Source organism: Sphaeramia orbicularis, chromosome 6, assembly GCF_902148855.1.
Source record: "Sphaeramia orbicularis chromosome 6, fSphaOr1.1, whole genome shotgun sequence".
In the NCBI taxonomy this organism is placed as follows: Eukaryota; Metazoa; Chordata; class Actinopteri; order Kurtiformes; family Apogonidae; genus Sphaeramia; species Sphaeramia orbicularis.
In genome coordinates this window covers 5,382,297-5,404,446 of record NC_043962.1, presented here as the reverse complement: position 1 = coordinate 5,404,446, position 22,150 = coordinate 5,382,297, and the positions used below count along the sequence as shown (strand labels likewise).

At 35.3% G+C, this 22,150-nt stretch overlaps 2 protein-coding genes across 3 annotated transcripts in view; one reads left to right on the top strand and one right to left on the bottom strand.

Annotated features, from left to right (window-relative positions):
- The window catches only part of ces3 (carboxylesterase 3), a 37,128-nt gene extending 15,275 nt beyond the window's left edge, over nt 1-21,853 (bottom strand). The window contains exons 1-2 of one of the 2 annotated variants that reach the window (XM_030136528.1): nt 21,850-21,853; nt 4,071-4,167 (exon numbers count right to left, since the gene is read on the bottom strand). In XM_030136528.1, the coding sequence (XP_029992388.1) occupies nt 4,071-4,137 (67 nt within the window). In that variant the 5' untranslated portion in view covers nt 4,138-4,167; nt 21,850-21,853. Of the gene's footprint in view, nt 1-4,070; nt 4,168-21,849 lie in introns of those variants that run through there. The other variant, XM_030136529.1, reaches the window with a different exon arrangement.
- zfpm1 (zinc finger protein, FOG family member 1) overlaps nt 14,675-22,150 on the top strand; it is a 140,696-nt gene continuing 133,220 nt past the window's right edge. The window contains exons 1-2 of the mRNA XM_030136526.1: nt 14,675-14,745; nt 14,828-15,252. Of these exons, the coding sequence (XP_029992386.1) occupies nt 15,213-15,252 (40 nt within the window). The 5' untranslated portion in view covers nt 14,675-14,745; nt 14,828-15,212. The remainder of the gene's footprint in view (nt 14,746-14,827; nt 15,253-22,150) is intronic.

Sequence of the window (22,150 nt, the reverse complement as noted above, 5' to 3'; positions counted from 1 at the left end):
ATTGATCATGTTTTTACATTTATCTGTGATGAGTAGATGAAACAAAAAAAAACACATCAATTATGGGTCAAAAAGTGAAGGGTTTTGAAACACCATTGCTGGACTTTGGTGACCTCTTCCTGTCAAATGAATAAGTGCGGGAATAAAAACAAAATTAATCTTGGTTGTTTAATATTAGATAAGTCCAAACCTTAGAAGGAGGTGGTAAAGGATGCAAAAGGTACATGTAGAACAGTATTCATGTCACAAACCAAAGGTAAATGCTGTGTTTGTTTTTTGTGCCATGACATGCAACATTAACCCATAAAGACCCAGTGCTAATTTTTAATTTAATTAATTTTTTTTGTGTCAATTCCTAAATGAATTTTCCTCTAGCTTTAACCTTTCTTAAAGGATTTATCACCATTTATTGTAATATTATCCTCCGTATTTTGCAAACTTTCAATGAAAATCGTGTATTTTCCTATATTTAACTTAGTGATCATGTAGATATTCATAAAAGTTTAAATTAAAGTTAGTCATGTAAAAAAAACAAAAAAAAAAAAACAAAACAAAGAAAACTGAAAAAAAAGTGATTTTTTTTAAACCAAAAATATCAATAACCAAACACAAAAATAATCATCTCCATCCACTGTTATTGATCCAACTCCATGGGTTTTACTGATGAATCAATGTTCTAGAAGATGTGTGTATGTGTGTGTATAGATCTGTGAATGAATATGTATTTACATATATGTGTTATTGTATTATGTGTTTATGTAAATCATATTATATTTGTTTATAATAATATAAAGTCAGAAACCTAATTATTTACTAGTAAGTATCAGTCATATTATGGCATAGTGTATAGATATGATTAGACTAGGAAGGTTATTATTGTTATTAATTATGTAAGGAGAAGGGGTGGAGTTTATAAGTTGTACTTCTTCTCACTCCTTTTCAAATATGTATTATATGTCTTATGTTTAAGTGTTTTGTTTATTTATTTTCTTCTGTTTGACATTCATGTTCGAAATAAATACATCAATCAATCAATCAATCAATCAAGATGGCAGTGTTTCCATGGTAACTACGGAGCCTCTGAACGTCCAAATGGGTCATATCTGATGACCATGAAAAGATGACAAATTGCATTTTACACCAGTTATTTACATGTACTGATAGACTTAATGAATCAGAAATTATTAAACAGTTTAGATCAGTAGATGATTCTGATCACCAGTTGCTGTTTGGGCCTTTATGGGTTAACTCCAACAGTTATGTAATATTTTTTAAAACTTATTCTGCAGTGTTTTTGATGTATTTTGCAGTGTAAAGACACTTAAAAATCAACCTTTGAAATATTGATCAGAGCTCTTCCCCTCGTCAACAAAGCAAACGTCTACACTGACTACATTTTATGTAACTTTTCATTCTTTCAGTGGAGAAAAACAGGGCTGTTATTAAATTGACTGGTTAGTTCAGAATGCACGTAACAGCCCAAGTCTGAACAAAAGCTCTATTCTGTTTAAGTGTCCTGGTAGTAATGACATGGCGGCGGTGAGCCAACATAGACAATAACACGACCCTGAAACCAAAGCAGCTACATGGAACCGAGCCATTATGAACCCATAAAGACCCCAAACCATCTAAAAATAAGCAACAACATGACCAAACACAGGCAAAGTAATGAATATAATGAACAAAAATAAATGATAAATCAGCAAAATAATGAGTAACATGAACATAATAAGTGGAAAACTGAAATAATTTTGGGAAAAAAAATTTGATAAAGGGCAAGAAAGTGAACAAAAATAGTAAAATAATAAATTAAATTATAACAATATGAACAAAAGTGAATAAGAACCATTACCAAATAATAGATAACACGGAGAAAATAAGAAACAAAAATGAACAAAATGAGTAAAAAATGTAAACACTGATTCACCACTAAAACCCATGGAGTTTGATAAATAACAGTGGTTGGAGACCTTTGGTTTATGTTCAGTTAATGATACATTTTTTCTGATAAAGTCAGTTTTTCTTCAATTTTCTCTGTTTTTAATAAAATAACCCTAAACTTCAACCTGAGCTTTTATGAACATCTACATGAGCAGTGAATTAAATATAAGAAAATACCTGATTTTCACTGAAAAATGCAAAATACAGTAAAAATGCAAAATATGCAAAATACAATAATGATAAAAAAGTTAAGAAAGGTTAAATATAGAGGAAAAAGTAGCAAGCACTGGGTCTTTATGAGTTTATAAGGAAACAAAAGGGAAAAAACAACTGTCAAATATGTAACATTTTCGAGCCAGGCCTGAACATCGGAACATCCCATTCATCCCAAAATGAAGCTTTGAAACAGCTCAGTTGAAGCTGTGGTGAAACTTTAACTTGTGGTTGATATTATCTATTATGTGCAATAACTATGATTATCGATACTCCACATACTGTATCAATAATAATCTGTGTTCTTCCATCCAAACACAGTATTCAAATAACTTTAATAACCTGAGCCTTTAGACCAGGGGTGTCAAAGTAGAATAATAACAGTGAAAAAAGTCAAATTACATATGAAAATGTTTACATCTACAAACAATCCTTAAAAAATGTGAATAACGTGAACAGGCTGGAAGTCATTGAGAAAAATCAGTACAATTTTAACAATATTCTGCCTCCGTTTATCATTTACACATGTACAGTAGAACTTACATTACAATTACAAATACACAAAGCATTTAATAACAAGAAAAGGTCAAAGGTCAAAGGTCAAGGTCACAGTGAGCTCACGGAACAAATATAATGAACATGAAATTTCTTAAGCAAAATGAGTGCAGTTTTAGTAATATTCTGCCTGTTATTAAAAGTTTTGTGTGTCTGTAGATCCACTGTGATCTGTAAGTTGTTATATACATGTCTAAAGGATAAAAGGAGGCAGAATATTGTTAAAATTACACTTATTTTTCTTGACAAATTTCAGGTTGTTCATATTATTCATATTATTTAAAGGGTAGTTTGAAGATTGAAGGATAGTTTGAAGTAAATATTTTCATAACGTAGTTTTACTTTTTTCATTCTAAAACTTGAAGAAAAGTTGTAATGTACATGTGTAAATGATAAACAGAGGCAGAATATTGTTAAAATTGCACTTATTTTTCCTAAGAACTTCCAGGTTGTTCACATTACTCACATTTTTTAATGGCTAGTTTATAGATGTAAACATTTTCATTATGTTATGCTACTTTTTTCGCATTAGAACATACAGAAATTTTTGTACTTGTCATTATTTATGGGTTATTCTGTTATTATTTTACTGGTCTGATCCACTTTAGACCATAATGGGCTAAAATGACTTTAACAGCCCTGGTCTGAGTCTACGTCTGGGTTAATGAACAGATGTGTTGCTTAAGTTTTAATGCATTTCAGAGGAATGTTTTTATTTTGCCTCATTGCTTCACTGTCTTCACATCAGAATTGTTTTCATCGTAAACAGACGGGGGGCGCTAACACATGGAACTGACAAACTTTATCTGTTGGTTCATATCAAACAGGACAAACAACAGAAAAATGTCCTTTTTACATTTCAGAGCCTGGACTTTTTCCATTTTTACCGACATAAAAGACATTGACACTGTAATTCTGTTTCTACTGGAGTAATGTGTGCATGAAATTTTGCCACCTCTTGTGAACTTTGCGCGACAAAACCGAATAAATTGATTGACTGATGGATTTAATTCGAATATGAATGTCAAAACAGAAGAAAATAAATAAACAAAACACTTAAACATTGGACATAAGACATATAATACATATTCAAAAAGGAGTGAGGAGAAGCATAACTTATAACAGTAATAATCTTCCTAATCTAAAATCAATAAAATATTTACTTTCAAATCCCTTAAATCATCGTGTGAAACCTCAAAATGCTTCTACTTGCATAATTTGTCGTTGCAGTCGTAAAACAAAGCATTACGATCACGATGGGATTTGTTCTGTTTTATAAAATACAGCCCTTAACTGCTGTATTGTTAAAAACAGATGCTGTAAATCTGTAAATGTGAACTCAAATAAAAGCGTTTTCTTACCTGGTGCTCCCTGAGTTTCCGCCGTCAGCGCGAGAAACACACAGACAATGAAAAGAGCTGTTCTCATCCTGACCAGAACTGAAGAAAACACTGTGAGCTTTGGGAGAAATAGGCCTGTGCCCCTTCCCCGGACCTCCAGGACCTCCCCCACAATTACACACACTCATGCATACATAATAGTACCCCATTTAATCCACCCAGTACATGCACTTTCAACCTTTCTGTCATGTACACACACACACACACACACACACACACACACACACACACACACATCACATACAGGCACATTATGTCACAACTGCAGCTTAAATATGTGCATTGATTTCACCTCCATTGCACCACCAGCAGAACTCTGACCACTGAGTCAGGAATTACAAAATCCTGTTCTTTGACCACCATCACTCTTCCACTCACACATTCTTTGGTTCTATCTCTACCTGTGTAAACAAAATGGAAAACCCACTCATGCTTATATCCTTTAACCTCCGCAGACCCAGCGATGGATTTTCTGGCCACATTTGTGGACAAGAGTTTTACAACTTTATACAAAAAAAACAAAAACGAAATGAAATGAAATGAAAAGAAAAGAAAAGAAAACTGTCCACCACAAAGGACATTCCATTAAAAATTTTAAAAACTGCATCTGAAAAAACTGTTGCATCCTGATGTTTCTAATATAGGCACTTATTTAATAAAAAAAAAAACAAAACAAAACAAAACAAAACAAAACAAAAAAAGCTTGTACTTTGCTGACATTTCCTGGGTCTCAGGAGGTTAAAGACCCAGAGCTACTTTTGGAAAATACACTGTAAAAAAAAAAAAACCCTGCAATTTAACCGAATTTTCACTGTTTATTTTACAGATTTTTCCTGTATTTTTAAGATACAGGAAAATATTAATGAAATTACAAAAATAGACTATGATTTTACATGTCAAATGTAAAATAACACAAAAAAATGCAACTGTGAATAACCAAAAAATTTCAGTTTTTAAAGGAAATTTTTTATTTTTTCACAGAAAAATACACTTAAAATACATTTGCAAATGTATCATAATTTCACAAATATTTCTTTTCTATTTATGAGATTAAACTGTTAATTTAAAGTTTAATACTGTAAAATAAATAACTAAATAACTAAATAAATAAATATATAAATAAATAAATAATAAAACAAGATAAAATTATTGACAATTAACCATTAGAAAAGTATTTGTTCTGTAAGTTTAACAAGACGTGTTTGTTAATTGACAAATATCTTGTGTAATTATGAGAGGTTTCACAACAAAAATGCTGAATACATGTATTTTTGTGAATGTATGACATGTATAAGCACTGATAAACTGTCCAAATACAGTTTTTATCAGTGGATTGTACAATTTAGTCTCATTGAAAATTATTTCTATATATATTTATAGGTAATTTGATTGTTTTAATACATAAAAATATTCTTTATTAAAGATTTAAAAAAGGTTGTTGTTTTTTTTTACTGTTTTTTTTTTTTGTTGTTGTTTTTTTTACAGTGTAGAATAGAATAGAATAGAATAGAATAGAATAGAATAGAATAGAATAGAATAGAATAGAATAGAATCTATACAGGGTGTCCCAAAAAAATGTATACACACTTTAAATAATTGTAAAGCAGGTGTTTGTTAAAATTCACTTAATTTTCAAAATTTAATAGAATTTTCAAAAATATCATTTTATTGCTTTGTCTGTTCCGCCAGGGAACTGTTTGGTGATGTGTGTGATTCCATTGCTTGGTGTTGTCAGCAGAGTCTGGACCAGAACAGACGTCAGTTTGAGAACAGGAGAAACAGACAAAACAATAAAAGGATGTTTGTAAATTCAATTACATTTTGAAAATTAAATGAATTTTAATAAGCACCTACTTTACAATTATTTAAATTGTGTCTAATTTTTTTTTTTTTTTTTTGGGACACCCCATATTATAAAAGGGAAGTGGACTCTGTGTGTGTGTCTCAGGCATCACACAAAATCCATACAGAGCTGACTGCTGCAGTTTGGTATACTTATGTATTTTTGGTCAAGGAACAGACTAGCAAAAACAACAAGTTGATAGGACCAATATTTTAGTAAATATTACTAATTTTGGAATACAGCAGCCTTATAATCATGTTGCTATGCCCAGAATGCTTTGGTGGTGACTGCTGGACAAATGTGGTACAGCATGCATGAATACACAACAAATATCTGTGTGGGGGGACCAGGATACTGCCCCTCAGGGTCAGGATGTGGGTTTTAAAAACATCCCCCGTTTTCACATCCCACCCTCAGTATTGACAATGATGAAGTCCAGAACCCATGGGGAGCCACGGGTTCTGGACGGCATCACACAAAGTCCAGAAGGAGCTGACTGCTGCGGTTTGGCATACTTAAGTATGCCTGTTACTAAATGTTCTGTGTATTTGTAGATCCACTGTGATCTGTTTGGTGTAATGTACATGTGTAAATGTTTAATTGAGATATAATATTGTTAAAATGACACTTTTTTTAAATTTCAGGTTGTTCATGTAATTCACATTATTTAAAGGGTAGGGTAAAAGGTAGTTTGAAGATGTAAACATTTTCATAATGTAATTTTAGTTTTTTTATTCTAAAACTTAGAGAAAAGTTTGAAGTTGACATATTTCTAGGTCAATATGTAATTATTTTACTGGTCCGACCCACTTCAGATCCTATTGGGCTGAATGTGGAACCTGAACTAAAATGATTTTGACATCCCTGCAGTTCCTTAACCCTTTCATGCATAGGTCACTCCAGTGGACAGTTCTTCTCCAGCTGTTCTCTTGTATTTTAATGGGTTTTGATGTTTTAGTTCCATATCAGCCAACACAGTGAACACTTACGCACCATCCCATAGAATGACATTCAGACCATTACTGTAACTTTGCTGTTCTTGATAAACCTGATCTGCACTAACATGTTTGAGTGTACATCAACTGTTATTTGTTAGACAAGAAGTTTTTTTTTGGCATATTATCTCCATCAAGTGAGTAATTACTGGCATTAGAATATGTTAAAATGTGAGAAGACATCAGATGAGCAGCATTAAACATGTTTTTATTTCATTATTTTCTCTTCACTTTCTGATATTTGGTTTTAAACACGTTTCTTTACTTCAAAAATTAAATGCATGGATATTTTTGTAACTCCATAAAAAAAATTTAAAAAACTCGATCGCATTGTTTTTTTCATGCTTGAGGAGGAATAAAAACACTGAAGAAAAAAATCTTGACTACGGTTCTCACAATTCATGCATGAAAGGGTTAAAATACTTCTGGAATCAATAGGGTACGATATTTGGAACCTCATGCACATTTTCACACACTCTTACCACACAAATAGGTTCACAATAAACATATCAAGCTATTAGATTTGGCAGTTTAGGTTGATATTCTCTCCTTTCCTACACTGACAGCGGTTACTGAACTCTGCATGTTCAAGCAGAGTTCACTACATGAAAAAAGACAAACATACTCGACATGCACTTTCCTGTTTTCAGGTCTTAACAGAACCTGTTACTCATGCCTCTGACTTGCATAAAAACTGCTGGATTTTGCTCCAAACTGTTGACAAAAGAGATTCCAGCGGAGGGTAAGTCTCATTCGATGACACAGTGAGCTGAACCGACTCTGTCACTTGAAACTATCACTCTAGAGGTCAGGTTTGCCAACACTGTTTACCTTTCAATAATCAGCAGAAAAACAAGGTGTTCCATCAGGACGAACAAACATGGCAAGATCTGAACTTGGACTGGAGGCAGGAAGGCTGTGTTGATGCATGTATTCCACCTCTGTCTGTGCAGGTCATATTTAATATGGCACTTCATAGAAAAGTCATTAGCAACATTTTGGGATTTTGTTGATAAACATCTATTTTTAAACTGTTCTTCTTCTGTTCTAAAACATTTAATAACTAATAACCACTGCATGTCAATAATTGGTGTAAAATGCAGTTTGTTGTCTTTTCATGGTCATCAGATATGACCCATTTGGACGTTCAGAGACTCCGTACTGAACATGGAAACACCATCCTCTTCTACAACATTGATTCCCCAGTAAAACCCATGGAGTGGGATCAATGACAGCGGATGACACACTGGGTTTATGTTCAGTTAATGATATATTTAACTGAAAAAGTCTTTATTTCTACAGTTTTCTCTGTTTCTAATATAACAACCCTCAACTTTTGTCTGACAAGTGTTAGGGTCAGGGTTAGGGTCAACATCTACATGATCAGTACATTAAATACAGAAGAATACCTGATTTTCACTGAGGAAAAAAAAAAAGCAAAACACAGAGGATAGTATTATAATAAAAGATGATAAATCACTCAAGAAAGGTTAAATAGAAAAGAAAAATCATTTGGGAACTGCCACAGAAGTAGCACTGGATCTTTATGGCTAAAACAAGTTTCATTTTTATTTGTTTATTTATTTATTTACTTATTTTAACTCTGAAGTTTCCAAATCAACCCTTAAAGATGTAGAACTACAGTACATTTGTTGGCAACTTCAAAACCATTTTTTGGGTCAATATTCAACCTTCCTTACATGACTTATCACCATTTATTATAATATTATTCTCTCAATTTTGAGACATCAGGAGTGTAAAACTCATTTTAGGAGGAGAAGGAGAAGAAGGAAGAGGAGGGGGAAGAGGGGGAGGAGGAGAAGGAGAGGCACAAGGTGAAGGAGAAGGAGAAAGAGGAGGAGGAGGAGAGGCAGAAGGTGAAGGAGGAGGAGAAAAAGGAGAAGAAGAAGAAGAATATTTCAGTGTTACACAGGAAAACACTTGTGTCATGCTCACATAATACTAGTGTAAATTAAAATGAATTCAATTATACAATAATTTTTAGTAAGAATAAGAAAAACAGTCTTTAAAAACAGTCTGGGTTATTTATTTCCGATTGTGTGTAACTAATGAGTAATTTTAATTAAAATGAATTAATTAAAATTTCTCAGCTCACACCATCAGTCTGAAGCATAAAAAACATCTGGAAGTCAAATTAATCACTGAAATCTACACAAATCTCAGACAAAAACAAACTGAAGTGATCACAACACAAGAACATCCCCCTCCACCCACCACAGACTGGGCCGGATAAAGACCCAGTGTTCAGGGATGACAAATTAAAGGAAAACCCTCCATAAATCTATGCAAACATAATAGATGCTTTCAGATTGTACATCATCGAAACTGCTTTTGAGAAGAAATCCTGAGTAACTGTGGAGTTACTTGGAACTGGAGAATCATCAGCCTGTTACCAGTATTTTACAGAAACTCCACAAACTGTCTTTAGCCAGAACCAAAGGGCTAAGAGTTCTCATAGTTCCCATAATGCAATGCTACACATGCAGTGTACTGAACAGCTCTATGTGCTAAGGAAATGCAAGGATTGGCTGTTTATGTTTATTTTTCTGACAAATTTTTCCTATATTTTAACACAAATACCTCTATGTTCCACATCTGCATCTTTAGTTTTGATGCTTTTGAGGGCAAAGAAACAGAACAAAAAGGGTATGAAAGATTTTGTAAGAAGACAAAAATGACATAACATGAGGGAAATAATGTAAAAGACGTGCCAGGACATATAAGATATCACACTTGTAGTCTATGATATAATGACATTTTGTTATGAACACTGAATTAGAACATTACCAACAACATGAAATGAAAATATTTAAAATGGGGGACAATTTCGTCTTCAACAAGATGAAAACAATGTAGCCAGAAATTATTTAACTTATTTAATAATCTTTATTTTGCACACAAACAGCTCTAAGAAAGGCCTTTTCAGACATTTAGAATTTGGCTAATGTTCAGAGCCTGTGCTTTTTTCCCTCAACAATATTTTTAATACAAATAAGATGATCATAAGAACTACAAAAAAAAAAAAAGCTCCTCTATTTAAATCAGATAATCTATACATAAAAGTGCTTTGTATACAGTGAATATAACATTTAAAAATTCTTTAAATAAGTTGCCTTAACAAAACCAAGCATTTAAAAAAAGAAAGAAAGAATCACTAGCATGGAAACATGGCCCACATATCGTTCACCTTCTTCTTCAGACGTTATGTTTAAATTTTAACAGAATTGATAAAACGTGTCCATATATTCTTGAACTCATGTTTTGCTTTGTTTTTAAATTTTGCCTGTGCTTACTTTTACTGCAGTAAAGATGTTCAGTTATTATTTTTACAGGAATAAATCATGTGTGGACTTTGGCCACCTTTTTTTTTTTTTAAATGTTTTTTTTTTATAACATATCTATTTATTTAGTGTTATACAGAGTACAATAAGGACATGAAAAGTACAGTGCAATATTAATATAATAACATGACATGAACAGAACAGAACATAGCCAGGGGACAAAATATGCAAACAAAAATAATAGATCAAATTACACAAAGTTTATAACTGTTACATAAATCAGTGGTTTTGGTATAGCTTTTATTTATTTATTTATTTTTTGTTTTAGAGTACTGAATATTTGAAATATATTGAGTAAGCTCAGTTTAAAAAATTAAAAAGGAAGGTTTGAGATTTGAGAATTTGGATTTGTGAATGTGGTATTTTGCCAAAAATAGAATTAGATTGATTATGTAATGTTGATCAGATTTGTTAGCAGGCTATGACAAACTACCAAACAATATTTTTGAATAAGTAAGAGAAAAATCAGAAACAATATTTTGACAAATAAAAAAAACAGGCATCTTGCCAGAAAACATTTGAGAAGGGACAGGACCAAAACAGATGATGTATATTTTCTTCTGATTGATTACAAAAGGAGCAATCCACACTGAAGTCCTTTTTATATCTTTGTAGGAACAGCTTGCAAGGATAGAAACAATGAATTAATTTGAGAGAAACTTCTTTTATCTTGTTTTTTTTATCAAATATTTAGAGGGTAAACACCAGATTTTCTTCCATTTTAGGTTTGGAAAGAGATTATTCCAATAAAACATCACATTTGGAACAGAGACAACATTCTTTTGGAATAAACCACGTATATTGCGGTTGTCTACTCTGTTTTGGCCAGAAAAACAAATTTGTCCAACTTCAGAGTCAGCAAGGTTAAATTTCGACAAAGGTGGTTCGTGATCTGCAGAATTTTTGAGAAGCATTATGACTTTGGCCACCTCTGCTGTACTGATCTGCCGCTGTGACGTCACTGTGAGTTACTGAGAACAGCCACTAGATGGCATTAGTGAATTTAGCTGATGAGGAGCCAACACCAGCCTGTTGTAGTCCAGAGCTGCTGGATCGAATCCCTGAAAGCATGGCACTGTTTGGTATGAAATAATAATCTGGATTACAGTTCACAGAGTAACAGAATGAAATAAATGTGAGAGTTTTTTTTTTTTTTTGGTTAAAACAGAATTCACTTTGGAATTTATTGCTTAAATGATCATTCCCATTAAGCTCTTTTCAGAAAGCACACTTAACTTTAGAAACTGAACACGCAAATACTATTTATATAAAGATATCTGTACTGATTAATGTCCTTCAATGTAGCATGAAACATAGAAAGCTAAATAAATATTATGAGATATTTTAAGATTTCCCAGACACTATCTAACTGATAATCACTTCAAGAAAAACCAGGTCTGTTTTAAGGGTAATTTTACATCTGAACCATGTCTAATCTAATGTATTGTCTAGATCAGGTGTATCAAACTCATTTTAGTCTAGCCACATTCAACCCAATATGATCTGGAGTGGATTGGACCAGCAAAAAAACAAAAACAACAACAACAACAACAACAACAACAACAACAAAACTATAAATAATGGCAACTCCAAACACTTCTCTGTGTTTTAGAGTAAGAAAAAGTAAAGTCACATCATGAAATTGTTTACATCTATAAACTATCCTTTAAAAAATACAATAACATGAACAATCCAGAAGTTACTAAGAAAAATAAGCGCAAATTTAACAGTTTTCAGCCTCAGTTGATCATTTACACATGAGTATTATAACTTACAGATGACAGTGGATCTACAAATGCATAAAACATTTGATAACAGGCAGAATATTATTATAATTACACTGACTTCTCTTAAGACATTTTAAGTTGTTCATATTTGTTCAGGTTATTCACAATTTTTGTGAAAGGATAGTTTGTAAATGTAAATGTTTTCATGCAATTTTACATTTTCCACACCAAAACAAAGAGAAGAATTTGGAGTTGACATTATTTAAAGGTTATTTTGCTATTATCTTACTGGTCTGACCAACATGAGTTCATATTGGTCTGTATGATGAACCTTAACTAAAACAAATGTTACACCCTTGACTGCTAGTATCTTCAGTGTAAATCTTGCATTTCATAAATGCATCCTGTGGGTCAGACTGAACCCTTTGGTGGGCCAGTTTTGGCCCATGAGCCGTAGGTTTAACATCCCTGGTCTGCACTGTCTTACCTACACACTAAACACAGAAACTAGTATGTATTTCATTCCAAACAAGTCATATATGTGCATTTTGGCCTCTCACTTCTTTTTTTATAACCCAAACCCTAAGAGAAAATAACATTTACTTGGCTTGGGTCAGGATGAAGGTCAACCACTTGAGAGCAATCCACCTCCAATAAATTGTATTCTAATGGGAACATGAACATGTGTTCTCAAAACCTCTATATAGACATTGCTTTTATTATGTTTGCTGAATACTGAGTTGTCCAAACAGGAAACCAAAGTGACCTGAAGTCAACCCAGAAGGAAGTGATGTCTAATCTGACGTCTGTATCACACTGAAGCAATGATTAAAGCAGCGTGTGACTTCCACCACAAATTTTTTGTTCAAATGTCTCCAACTCCAATGATATCCTAATTATCACTAATCCATTAGTCTTCTGTGCTTACGCGCCTGAATCACTTCCCTCATGGTGAGCAACTTAAAAGATGATTCCATCATAGACACAGTCTACTTGTTTACATAACAAACCAAAACGTCACTTGGGCTTTTGCGGAAATGTTGTCGTGAAGTGCATTGTGCGAATGGTGACCAAGTGAAAGCGGTTTCTCGCAGATTTGGCGAGAAAACGAGCCAGATCGCTACAACATAAACTTCTGCAGTCCACCAGGGTTGTTTTACAGAATGAGTCTAGTCGGTGGATGGAGGTAAAGGACACATTTGGGTTCAGCTTCACCAACAGACAGACAAACTCCTGCTGTGTGGAATTCCCATTCCCATAATGCACTTCGTGACAAAATTTCTAAAAAGGCCCAAGTGACATTTTGGTTTGTTACATAAACAAGCGGACTGTGTTTATGATGGAGTCATCTTTGAAGTTGTTCACTGTGAAGGAAGTGATTCAGGTGCTTAAGTATGGAACGGCTAATGGATTAGAGATAATTAGGATATCACTGGGGTTTTACAGATTTGAAAAAAAAAAATTGTGATGAAAGTCATACGCCGCTTTAAAGACAGTGAAATACAATGGAAGCAAAAACTAACCCCATATATTCAAATTCCATAAGTTAAAATTTTTTTTTTTTTTTTTTTTACTGTCTTATCTTATGTTTCTGTGTTAATTGTCTTGTGTTTTCTTTCAGGTCTTGTGTCCCTGGTCTGAGTCCACCTTCCCTCCTGTCTGATTACACCTGTGTCCACCTTAATGTGTTCCACCTGTGTCTTGTTATCCCCGTCCACCTGTGTAGACATTCTCCCCTCTGCTGTGTTGAAATCAGATGTACAAAGAGTCAATGCCTGATAAAAGCAATGAGAATAACACTAAAATAAGAATAATTATAGTAATTACAATCAATAAATACACAGTAACAACAGTGGTAAAAAAGACTGACCAGTGAGTTAATGAAAAAAATGAACTCTTTATTTATACATTGATTTGAATGGGTTTCAATGGCATGGGTTTCAGTACATTAACAATATGAATATATTTCAGACTTACTGTAGGCGCTAGGATGGCAATAACAAGATAAAATAAAAATTCACAGTCTTGTCAAAATTCATGTCATACACATGAACAAAAATGATAAAAAAAAAAAAAAGAAAGATGAAAATCTTGTAAAACAGGGGTGTCAAACATATGGCCAAAATATTGTTATATTACTTGTGTAAAAAAATAAATAAATAAAAGCAACTCTAATATGTATTTAAACATGATAGGCTGAGGCATAATATTGTTCAAAGTGCACTTCTTTTTCTTAAGAAATTTGAGGTTGTTCATGCTATCCAAATTTTTAAGTATATTTTATAGATGCAAACATTTCCATAAAGTAATTTTACTTTTTCACTCTAAAACATGGAGACTTTGGAGTTGACATTATTTATACGCTATTATGTTATTATTTTACCGGTCCGGCACACATGAGATTACACTGGGCTGAATGTGGCCCCTGAACTAACATAAATTTGACACGCGTGTGGTAAAATGTGGTTAGATATATTATTTCACTGTATTTTGATTACTTTATTTTGACGGACAGAGGGGAGAGAAGGTTGTACATGGGATAACTGCGGACCAATCACAATTAAGTGCGTCGCCCTACGTCAGACGTAAGGGGCGTTCCCTAAGTACGTCTGTTCCTGTGTAGTAAGTGCCGTTCAGTGTAGCGCTCGAGCTCCATAGAAACTGGTTCCCCGGTTGAGAGTCGGTGCAGGCGGACCAGGGGGCGGACCGGTAGAGGAAACTTCACAGAAAACAATAGCAGTTACTCAGCTGACCTCCTTATAACTGTCATTTTTTATCGGTCTTATCGTAGGAAGCCGACTGTGCTAGCTGACAGAGCCGCTAGCGGTTGTATCGGAGGCTCGCGAGCCCCGGTGAAGGAGTAACGTTAGCGAGAAAAACGGGAGCGAAGGTGACGCGAAGGACCGAGAAAGAAAAAAAAAAAACAGAAAGAAGGGGACAGCGAAAAAAGTAAGCGGACTCAGCCACAGGTGGGACTTCGCCGCAGGTAGCACGGCCGTCGTGGAAGAAAATCTCCAAGGGTCATGCGGGTTTCTCCGGTCGGTGGACGGAGCGCCGCGTCGGAGCAGTAACAACCGGAGACACCGAGACAAGAAGCCGAACACAGAACACCCAGACCAGCCTCTCATTCTGTCCGAGCGAGCGGGCTCCCGGTCCGGAGGGAGAGAAGAGCCACCATGTCCCGGAGGAAGCAGAGCAAACCCCGGCAGATAAAGCGTAAGAAGTTCCGTTCACTGGTTCTGCTGTTGTGTTTTTTATTGTGACCTATGTGTGTTTGTGCCGCGCGCTCCGGCAAGGGGCCGCGTGCTCCGGTGCGTCTCCTCACTATAAAGTTAATAAGTAGTAGAAAACACACCGGAACGACACGAGAATGGTTTATAGTGGTGTTTTATGTGAAAACCTGAAGAAATGTGGCCTTGAGCTGCGTCTGTTGCCTATTTGATAATTATGGTCTTTTTAGGCTTTAAACTACATTTTACATTCAGTCTGTAAACTACATTTTTATCCTGTGACTTTTTTTGTTTTCCCTCAGTCTTGGTTAAAATTCACCACTTTAGCAGCTCACATCTAACTGTGCATGAATATCAGAAAGTTTTCATTTATTACCTACTGTGTAAAGAATGCTTTGTCCATTGGCAGCTCAAACTGTGGCCGTGGCTTCCTGTTTAATTCTGTTGTGGAAACGTCAGTGTTCTCTGAAAAAGCCGATGTGAACACAGATAAGGCAGCGATCCGATGTGAGCGCAGATAAAGATTAAAATTGGATCTTTTTTATTTGTTTTCTGTCTGAGGCAGCGCCGGGGCCGCCGTTGCGTTTTCCCCCTGGCTTTTCACTTCTCTTTTCCAGAGATGGGGCGTCAGATAGGCCGCCTGGCTGATCTCTCCTGCTGATAGCTGCTTACAATTGGATCTTTTTTTCATCTATCCTTTTAACTCAATAATGCATCTTAGGGCCGCTTGAAAGGCCTTTTTCTTGGTCTGGCGCTCGGCTGGTCTCCGTGCTTGACGAGCTCTTCCTGTTTATAAAACGTGTTAAGGTTTATCGCTGGTGAGTGATGTTCAAAGCAGATATAAAACCATATTAATGATGTTGAGATTAACCCGTTTCTAGGGCTTTTTGAGAACCTCTTTCTTGCACACTGAGCTGATGAACACTGTTGATCTTAATTTATTATATTTAACCCCTTAAGACCCAGAACTACTTTTGTATCCACTTCCAAGTGAATTTCTCTCCAAATCTAACCATTTTTAAGTGATTTATTACCATTTACTAGAATTTTATCCTCTGCATTTTGCATTTTTCAGTATAAATTAGGTATCTCTCTATATGTAATTCACTAATTGTGTAGATATTCATTGCAAACAATAACTGTTTATGCTGTTGATGATGGTATGGGGGCAGTAGGCAAAAAAAAGAAAAGAACATACACTCCTTCCAATTGATTTTCATGCTAAATCTAACCTGTCATAAGTAATTTATCACCATTTATTATAATATTATCCTCTGCATCTTGCATTTTTCAGTGAAAATCTGGTATTTTCCTATTTGTAATTTACTGATCATGTCGATTTTCATAAAAGTTCAGATTAAAGTTGAAGAAAAAGTGAAGAAAAAACTGAAGAAAAAGTGACTTTTTCAGTAAAATATATCATTAACTGAACTCAAAACAAGTGTGTCCATCCACTGCCATTGATCCAACTCCATGGGTTTTACAAATGAATCAATGTTGTAAGAGATGACGTAGTGTCCATGTTCACTATGGAGCCTCTGAACATCCAAATGGGTCATATCTGCTGATCATGAAAAGATGACAAACCACATTTTACCTGAATTATTTACTTGTATTGATAGGATTCGTGGATCAACAGTTATTAAACATTATAGATCAGTTGGTTCTTTTGGTCACTGGTGGTTGCTTTAGCCTTTATGAGTTAAATGAGAGAAGTGAGATGAATACAGAGTTCATATTCTCCTCTGAAGCTACAGTCTGTTTGCTATGGCATCACATCTGATGCATAATTATACCAGTGATTGCTTGAGATGTCTAAAAGCATATTGTACAAGTCCAGGTTGTGTGGATCTCTAAGCTGACCTGGTGTCCCACTTTATTGTGCATCTTTGTGCCACATCACACATACTGAGACAACGTCCAACATTTTGAGCCTGAAATGAATACATGAGCTCAAGCAGATTAAAGTCCAAAGTCTGCAAAAGAAATGCAAATTTCTGTCTGTAACCATCCACTACTGTTGTGTGAATATTCAGAGCAGCATTGCAAAGCTTCTCCTCCAAATGGAACAGGTTTGTAGGTTACTTGTTTACTCTGCCCAACAGTAATAAGTAATGTCAGTATTTTAATTGCTTCACATCTGGACAGTGAAGCTCAAGAGAAGATCAGGTCATCTTAAAGGCTTTTTCTCAATCCAGAAGGAAAGTATTGTTGAGTTATTGTTAAGTTTTTCTGTTTGTTTCATTGTTTTAGTATTCCTTTTTGATCCTTTCATTATGTGGAGGTTTGTTTAGTTCATCTATTTTGTTGCTCTTTTATATTGTATTTCTGATTTAATGATTATTTCTGGTAATTTTTTGATCATTTTGTTGTTTCTGTGTTTCCCATATGCTAAGTTTTGGTAATTTTATTCATATAGTTGTTCATTTCTCCCTCCTTTTCTTAGTCATTTGTTGTTTTTTGGCTTTATTTTTGTTCATTTTGTTATTTTGGTGCTTATTGTGTGCTCATTTTATTGACTTGGTAGACATAAATGAGCTGGTATGTTAATTTTTTTTACTGACCAACCAATATTGGTTATGTATTAGTGCACAGGTGTATAATTGTCTTAATGATAGAATAAGAAACATGGAAGGAGGTGCAGTACAATGAGTTGTGTCAATGTTGGAATCCAGGGAAGCACATCTGAAGTCTTCTGGTGCCTGTTTTCTCCTGATGTAAAGCAAACCTGAGTCTTAAGCATTGTTTGTGTTGCCAGCAGCAACAGGTCAAAGGTAGCAGGGAGCCATACATCATATCATCTCAAGGTTGCTATGCAGCCTGCAAATGTGGACTTAAAATGAATTATTCCCAAAATTCAGAGGTTGCTATTCACTTAGAACTATTCTAACAAGCTTTACGATGTCAAAAGTGTTGCGTACATAGTGAATTTCTCTGCTTAAGCTAATGTTAAGCATTGTAGCGCTGGTAGCAGTATCAGTTTAGATCAGATATTAAGCACTGATTGGTGACAGTTTTATTCCTCTATACATTGATAAGGAATTGAACAGCTGACAGTAATGGCTTGTATTTATAGGCTATAAATACATGTTGGAAAATAACTGAACTCTGAATCTACTGAATTGGCGCATGGTGACATCCGCTGAAACTGACAAAGTAAATTAATAATAAGCTTTATACATTGCCACACTATTTCACTAATATTCCTATTTGCATGCAGCTGTGCCTACCAAGATACTTCAAAAGCTCACATCCAAAAACCAATAATGTTTAACAGTAGGTGTGTTTCTTCTTCTGATTAGAAATGTGGACAAAGGCTACATTTGGGAAAAGGCCTGATGTAGAATATCAAAACATAACATGCTGTTTACACAAATCAAATCTGAAATACTGTTGTGTTCAGTATAATAGCAAAATATTTATGTACATGCAAAATCAGTCTTTGAATGTAAAATAGAAATCCTAAATGTACTTTTGTTGTTGTTGTTTGAAGTTGTAATTGAGAAGATCACCAGTATTTTATTTAGATGTATAGTAACATTTTATTAATCAGTTTCTGGTAGATATAGAGATGTACTTTTAATTTTTCTTTGCAGATGATGGCGAAGTGTTTCAGTGTAAGTTGATGATAATCACCCAGTGTTCATTGAACTCTTATCGAAGCTGTCGCACATTTTAAGCAAAGATCAGTCAAATCTGTTGGGTTTCCTGTAAAGAGTCCACTCCATGAGGTTGTCTGGTGTGCAGGTAGTCATTCTGCATCCTGTTTTTACATATCTGTTTCCATAGAGAGGCCTATCAGCTGTGAACTCCCAGCAGGCAGCTACAGTAAAGCCTGAAGCAAAGCCCGGAGATGTATTCCAGACCCTGAGGTTGATAAACCCAGGCTAGACTTAGCATGTACGACAGAGACAGAGAGCGTGTGCACATGTGTGCGTCTCGGGGGTGTCATGGCCGTCTTTATCAGTGCTTCTGGTCCACCATGCTTCCCTGTGCACCAGGCCCCGGCTGTGGTCGAGGCCAGCTCAGCCTCTCAGCCCTGTGACTCTCTTGTGATTTGGCAGACATTTTGATAGGAAAGAGTGAGGAGTGATAAGGACTTTGTACAGCGGGGCGTGTGTGGGGCTTCAGTAGAGGTGGGGGCTGCTACCACTAATACTGCTACTCCTACTATTACTAATAATTCGGAGTTCCCACTGTGATGGTTAGTTTCGGGACAAATTCACACTGGTGTCATTTTCATGTTAACAGCCCTGTTCCTTTATGAAAAAAATCCACATGACCACATCAGTTTCATGTTATTTTACTGCACAGTCTCATGGTCCAACACTTAATTCAACCTTCAGAGTAGAATCCTTGCACTTGCACTGGGAAGCTTTTACAGTGAAACAACTCCAGGAGGTGTTGACTGAAGACGCACTGAAACATGAACATAGAGTCAAAACATTTCACTTTAAACACACAGCATGTAGGCATCTCTCAAACAAAACAATAGTAAAGGAAGGCAATGGTAGCATGTCCATCATTTCTGTTAAATTATAAATACCTTAAATGCATATGCTGTGTGACTCAGATGTAACTCAACAAAACAGACTACAGTTTAATTAACATTACAGTCTAGTGACATATTGTTTATTTCTAGTGGAACAACTGCAAGTAATAAACATTTTAACTTAGTGGAGGTCATATGATGCAACAGATTGTTACTGTGAAAAAATTACGGTGACATACTGTGAAGATCATTGGAAAAAAATTATATAATCTAAGTACACACGTCAATAGAAGCTAGAACACAAATGTAGTTGTTGCAATGAGGAAACTGTGGTTTCAATTTGATTAGACATACCTGTGCTTTTTGGATGACACTTTTTGGTGGTTGCTGATGGACTATAAAGTTTGTTCAGTCAAGATTGGTCACTGAAATGTTGACAAAAAGAGAGACTTTAAAACTGAAACTACACGGCTGCTTTAATGGTTAAGTGAAGTAAATTACAAATAATGAAAACCAGTAATTTCTATCCTACATATCATTTCTTAATAATGATTTGTATTTGTGAATCTCTACATGTCTGCAAGTTACTGAAGTTTTAGTTATTTTGTCTATAAATGATCAGAAGTGGTGAAAAGTGTTAGTTATTATCAGTATCTGTGCTAGTGTTAGTATTTCCCAAAAGCCCTAGATGTCAACATCAGATATACGGTCCAGCCCAGAGATAATCAGGTTACTGTCACAGAAGAAGAAAGAAACCAGAAGATATAAAAATGTAAGGAGCTGGAATCTGAATTCTGCCTCAAAACAACAAATTAATTATCAAAATAGTTGGTGATTAATTTAATCAAGTTACTGATTAATCCATTGAGCTTTAGATTGTAAAAAAAAAAAAAAAAAAAAAAAAAAAATCTTCACTAAGTCTAATTTCTAAAAGGCTGAAAGTAGTTTTATGGGACATTCAACCAGCGTGAGGTATTATATTTACACATTTACTTTGGGTGTAGTTTGGAGATGTTGTGACTCTAGAGGACTGAAGTGTTTCCACCTCCCTCTGACCTGAAATAACTTTACTAAAATCTTCAGACAGTAACAGACGATAACAGCACCCACCCCACAATGGGCCACACCATTAAGACAACACAGTATGGATATCTTCTTCAAATGTTTTTTCAACAACAACAATGGATTAAGTCCATTGCTTTCTGGAGGCCCATAGTGGAGAAAGAGAAGGGGGTGTTTGTGTAGCAGATAGATATTTGTCTGTGTCTCTTTGTGCGTCATCCTCCCCAACGGTTGGTGATCTTTCAGGCTGATAAGGCGCCTCTCCTTGATGGGGAGATAGCAGGCAGGCAGGCAGGCAGCCCACTGAGGCTGGATCCCTGGGCTTATATTTTGGCGGTTGAGATGGGAGACGTGATAAAACATGGCGGCGATTGCTGCAGCTGATAAGGCAGAAAGCAAAAGAGAGAGAGGGAGAGATAGGAGGTAGGGTAGATGGAAGGAGAGATGGAGGATGGAGGGCACATTGTAATTACATCTGGTTGTTGCATGCCATTTTCTCAGTGTTGTCTTGTTGTTGTCTGTGTTTTTTTTGTTTGCAAGAGGCTGGGGGTGGATCTCTAGATAATTAAAAGAATAGAAAAAAAAAAGCCAAGGGAGAGCGGGACAGAAAAGTGCAGTGATAAGAAGAGGAGGAGGAAGAGAGGAGGAGGTAAATAGTGGGAGGAAAGAGATAGAGAAAGAGTGAAAAAGTGTGTTGAATACATAGCTGCTAGATGAATGTGTTGTGGTGTGTTTTTAATGGCAGCCTAGCCAGCTCTGCCGCTCCCCCACCCCTCTGTGAAAGATGTTTAGGGCTGATAAGGAGGCCTGCTGATGGTAGATAGATAGCAGGCTGCAGATTCACACTGCTGATAGGTGTGGGTTTGAGTGTGTGCATATATATATGTGTGTGTCTGTTTGTGTGAGATACAAAGCCAGGTTCCTATGACATCAGTGCTAGAGCTCAGAGGTCAACATGAATAATACGCTGCCTCCCACAGCTTAAAGCAAACCACGACGCCTGCACCGGCTAGACAAGGAAATCACCACTCTGACCTCCTCCTATTCTTCTACCTCTGGTTTATTTTCTGAATCACTGCCTAATCTGTTATATTTACACTTAAAAACATTCAAAGGTCAACCAAAATTGAAACAATGATGACAGTATGTTAAAGTTGACATTGTATCCAGAGATATATATAGCCGTTAGCATGCTTAACAGGTTCATTAAGTGCTACTACAGTATCTGGTGACACAACTAATGCCTTAATCACATTTAGAATCTCACTTCAACATGTACATCTTGATGAAGCAGCACAACACATCCAGACCTTCACTTCACTGTTACACA